The 4,739-nt window shown below is 38.3% G+C and overlaps 1 protein-coding gene across 1 annotated transcript; it reads right to left on the reverse strand.

Annotated features, from left to right (window-relative positions):
- Positions 1-1,096: 1,096 nt before the first annotated feature.
- On the reverse strand, positions 1,097-3,798 carry LOC147537669 (pathogen-related protein-like). The gene is made up of 4 exons (XM_086643847.1): positions 3,284-3,798; positions 3,067-3,199; positions 1,455-1,756; positions 1,097-1,347 (listed from the first exon to the last, which is right to left on the reverse strand). The coding sequence occupies exons 1-4, from the start codon at positions 3,431-3,433 to the stop codon at positions 1,204-1,206; spliced, it is 729 nt and encodes a 242-aa protein (XP_086499973.1). The 5' UTR covers positions 3,434-3,798; the 3' UTR covers positions 1,097-1,203.
- Positions 3,799-4,739: the final 941 nt, after the last annotated feature.

Below are 4,739 nucleotides of genomic sequence, written 5' to 3' on the forward strand. Positions count from 1 at the left end.
GAAATCTTTATTGAAGGATAGATGAAGACGACTCACACAATCCGCAAGTTCGTCCCAAGATGGTACCGTATAGAAATTAACCTTCTATACTAGATCTTTGACGACCGAGAAATTAAACACCGCTCAAAACTATGAACAAAATTTCTCTCACTTGCTCTCTCTCTGGCTCTCTCTAAAGAAGAGTTGTTGTTGAGTTGTTGTGTTGATGTTGTGTTGATTGCTCAACCTCCTATTTATCCAATGTATAAACCGACAATTTGAAGCCAATAATTGGAAACCATCCAATTTTGGATTGAAACCGCCATCAACCATACCACCCCATTGGTTCTACCAAAAATTGGAAACCATCCAATTTGGATTGAAACCGCCATCAACCATAACCGCCTCTTACAGGAATAATGGCAACCCAGTTAACAGGAAGAGGATTGAAATCCGCTCTTGCATATACAGTAGTGTTCCTAGATTAGATGAATCTCACAAATGGGGAGAACTTGAAAGTGGTCAAACCACCATAGCCTTCACACACCTGCCCATCAGCACGAGACAGATGATATAACTGGACAAGTTGTTAATCCAATTTCACAACATGGTAGTCATCAAATTAGACCCCCTATTGAGGATTGTTATGCTTATGCTGAGATTGATGGTGCTTACAGGGAGGTTATCTCTTTACTCCCTCTCTAGATCTCATACTCTCTCCAGTCTTATGATGTATGTTATGGCCTCTAGGTTTTGAGAGGGAAGAAGATGAAGAAAGAACAAGATGAAGATGAAGAAGAAAGGAAGAAGATAGAAAAAAAATCGTCGGTTGGAGCATGTCGGAGGCGAGTCAAACTTTGGTTGAGGTATTGCCTCTTAAACACACATTCCTTTTAACCAAAATTGGGATTGCTTTAGCGAGATTGCTTTAACAATTTTGAGCATTGCCTGGAAAATGGCCCTATTTTAATATAGGTATTTCAACAAAAAAATACAAATAGCTCAAACCTGCCCCACACTTGATTGCTATGTGCCCAACCACACAAGTGCATCCTAACACATCATTTTGTTGCTCATAATCACTTCAAAATGATGTTTTTTTTTTGTTGCAAAAAAATGATGTGAAACTTGGCATCTTATTTGTTTGAAATTAGAGTACAAAGGCACTTACATTTGATATATGGTAGTTCACATTTATTATTATATGCTTGAAAAACAAACAAACTACCCTGTATTCTTCAAGAAGGGACAAGTTGAAGTTTCAGCCATGTACTTGTCTGAGTTAGCAGGACCTTTCAAAAGAGCTCCAAGCAATTCTCCTCTGTCATAGAAGAACTCAACTTTCACTATCTTCTTTTGTTCATCCAACTGTACCAACACATTATGAATAAATAAGCAAAGATAATCTCTTTTAATATGGGCATACTTGAGTTTATAGATTTACCATATATAGAAGGGATGAAAAGTTGAAGTACCTGAAAAATGGCCATGCCATAGAAATCTATTTTCTCTCCAGTTGGAGCATGTCCTTTGAAAGGACCATCCATGAAGCCCCAGTGTCTGAATTTATAAACTATGACTGGTGGTCCAGAATAAACTTGAAGAACTTCGAGAGCAAACCCACGTGGGAATGCCGTTGTAAAGGCTAGATGAGATGAATCTGCTGTTTCAAAGGCCGGATTGTAGCAGCGGTACTTCTCGGGCATTGATGTTTGCAACAATGAGTTGTATCCTCCACCAAGCTTGCGCTTTTCTTCCAGAGATATTGCTTTTCTACCTGTATAGAAGTTTGTTATGGTGTCGTTTGGCAACATAAAAATAATTAACTTTCTATTTACATAAGTAGAAATGTTAGTTTGGTAACGGACAGATTTTCAACTTTACTTATATTAAAACATGTGTTGTTTTAGTTCTAGTATATTTTATGTACGGCTTTAAATCTAGAAAACATAAGTTTAATATGAATTTTATTCGAACTAATTTTATTTGTGTCTACTCCGTTGGGCACGCGACTACCGCCACTGCGCTTTCACCACCCTTACCATCATCACCATGCCTCCACTATGATACTTCCACAACCATGCACCAACAACTCCAACACCACCAGTACACCTCCATTACCACCTTCATTGTACCCTCACCTCCATCACTACCACCATAACCACCACCATACCTCTACTACAACCACTAGACGTATACCCCACTAACACATGACCACCACCATACCCCTACTATCACCACAAGACCTATACCCCACCAGAACATGACACCACCATCACCACCATACCCGTACTGACACGACTCCAGACCTACACCCCACCAACACATGACCCGCACGGCCGCACCACAACTAGATCACCACTTAAACTCCTTCATCACCACCATCACATCCCAACCCCGTAAGCAATTTCTTCACCACTACAAACAATATCCCCACTATCACTCAAATTGTAAGGCTAGATAACAGGGCTCTACTTTGCCCAACATGATGTCGGGCTGCAGTGGCAGCCCTTCTCACCGAATCTTCCGAAGCTGGAATATGGGCAGAGGGTCTAGGGCGTCTGCCTTGTCCAGTTTACTGAGTAAGAATACAATTACTTCGTATTGTTCACTGAAACCTAAATAAAACACTAGGGAAATGAAAGAACTACATATATACACATATATATATATATGTGTGTGTGTGTGTGTGTGTGTGTGTGTGTGTGTGTGTGTGTGTGTGTGTGTAGTGTTTCTTACATCCCTGTTTCACATGCCTTGCCTTGCTCTAGGGATAAACATACCAGTAACAAGTCATCACTTCACTACGACTTGAGCAAAAGCAACAGTTTCGACAAACATGACAATCGCTTCTCAGTTACTTTCCATCACGAATATTATTTTTTTTCTTTTAAAACACAAGACGGTCATAGAAGTTGATCTTTTCACTATAACTAAAATTTTCCATTGTTATTCCCTTATAAGTTAGAATAATCTTAGTCAGGGCATCGTTTTCGTACTATCTTTTACCACTAGTAGAGGGAGGTCTAGATTTCTACTAGATTTTAACAGAATAACTACTAATTCAACATAATTAGTAGATAATACCATTAAGACTGAAGGTGTATTTTGACGGATCTACGGTTTTGTAATCGTCGAAACATGTTTTATGGAACATTTCCATTTCCCATGTCTTGACTAGGTTCTGCACTTCTTCTTCAAGGGAACCTGGAGGCCAAACCTACAAACATTCAGGGAAAAGAAGGCTATATTCAGCTTGTAGAAGAAAAAATGAAGAAAACAATAGGTATATCATGATATTTACCCTAGTTCTTCCTTGTTCAAAGAGTTCGTTAACTATATCATAATTTGGGGGAGACCCATATCTCCACTTGGTGTTTCTTTCTCCTTCTCCATTCAAGTAAGAACGATACTTATCTCCTTCCTCAACAATATCAGTTGCAGACTCCATCATCACCTAGCCTCCTAACACTGGTGTTCAACAAGGACCAATATTACTACTTAACATAAGAACAACAATGATACTCTGTCAGACACGCAGACCAGCAGAATCCCAACCAATTTAGGTGGACGACTAAGATTGAGAGAGAACCTTGAGATTGGTATACCTCTATTAGTCTTAGCCGTCTACCTAGGCTGATTGGGAATGACAATTTTTATTTTTATTTTTGTTGAAGAGGGAATGACAATCTTAAGTGTAACAAGTGCATAATTTGACTAGTTTTAGCCTAAAAAGTCAAAAATGGCATAATTTTCTTTCTTCCCACTATTGACAGCCTATCCTATCCCATTAATCTAGTCCAAAAGCAAGTCGTGTCCATTGTTCATTGGATTGGATCTCTAGTTAATGTTCTTATTTGTTTATCCTTGGTGGTGGGCTTTAAAAAAATTGGATAAAAAAAGTATATGTGGACGGATGATGCTTCCCATATTTCCAAATGAAATGTCAAAAAGATTTGTGATATTATTAAAAGAGATAGGGTGACGGATGCGTATATATTTAAGTCAAATTCAGTCGGGGGAGTGTGCACGCGAGTATCATTTTTTTGAGTTTTTTGGTTCCCTAATTTGTGACCAGCTTCTTTCTTGGAGATCTATTTTTCAGAAATTTAAAAACAATTCTTTTTTATAAAATCGTTAGTTAACTTTACGGAGTTAAAAAAACTAGAGAAAGTACGCAAAGACGTTCTCGGGAGAAAAATATTGACCCTGACACGAACTTGACGAAGTTAAGGAAAAGGGGATCACTTTTCAGTTTAAAAAAAATAAATAACCGAAAAAAGAAAGTTACTTACAAACTAGGGGGCTAAAAGAGAAATAACCGTTTTTTGTTTGTTTCTCTTCCCACTCTCTATGAAATGTATCATAAAAAACAAAGTGTCAGAAGTCCAAGAAGCCCCACCCGCCTTTTATAAGGAAAAACCGTTCAAGCAAAGGTTTTTGAAACAATCAAGTCAGAGTCGAGGGTATGATTTTGTTTGCCGTCATGATTAGAGAAAACGGATTACAAAGGAAAGTAATGTTTGAAATTGTTCTAGTAGACCTACCATTTGCTTACGATACCATCTTTATGCAAAGGTTTCTTCAATCCTTTAGAGCCATACTGTATATACCCATTTAAGATTGAACTTCCCAGTCTCAAGTGCTAACCTAGTGGGAAAAGTTAGAGGTGATCTTCGCGAGTGCTACATAGTGAATTTCGTTCTCATCAACCAATTCAATAGGATGCCTTCTGAGTATACAAAGAGGGAAGTGTCTGA

Source organism: Eschscholzia californica, unplaced genomic scaffold, assembly GCF_041429995.1.
Source record: "Eschscholzia californica isolate CP2 unplaced genomic scaffold, dmEscCali1.0.p SCAF_5, whole genome shotgun sequence".
NCBI classification, from domain to species: Eukaryota; Viridiplantae; Streptophyta; class Magnoliopsida; order Ranunculales; family Papaveraceae; genus Eschscholzia; species Eschscholzia californica.

Excerpts from the sequence above, each read along its gene's own strand:
- LOC147537669 (XM_086643847.1), bottom strand. The coding sequence starts at position 3,433 with ATGATGGAGTCTGCAACTGATATTGTTGAGGAAGGAGATAAGTATCGT. Across the intron at positions 1,757-3,066 it reads ATACACCTTCAGTCTTAATG|GTAGAAAAGCAATATCTCTG; the intron begins GTATTATCTACT and ends ACTTCTATACAG. Across the intron at positions 1,348-1,454 it reads ATGGCATGGCCATTTTTCAG|TTGGATGAACAAAAGAAGAT; the intron begins GTACTTCAACTT and ends GTGTTGGTACAG.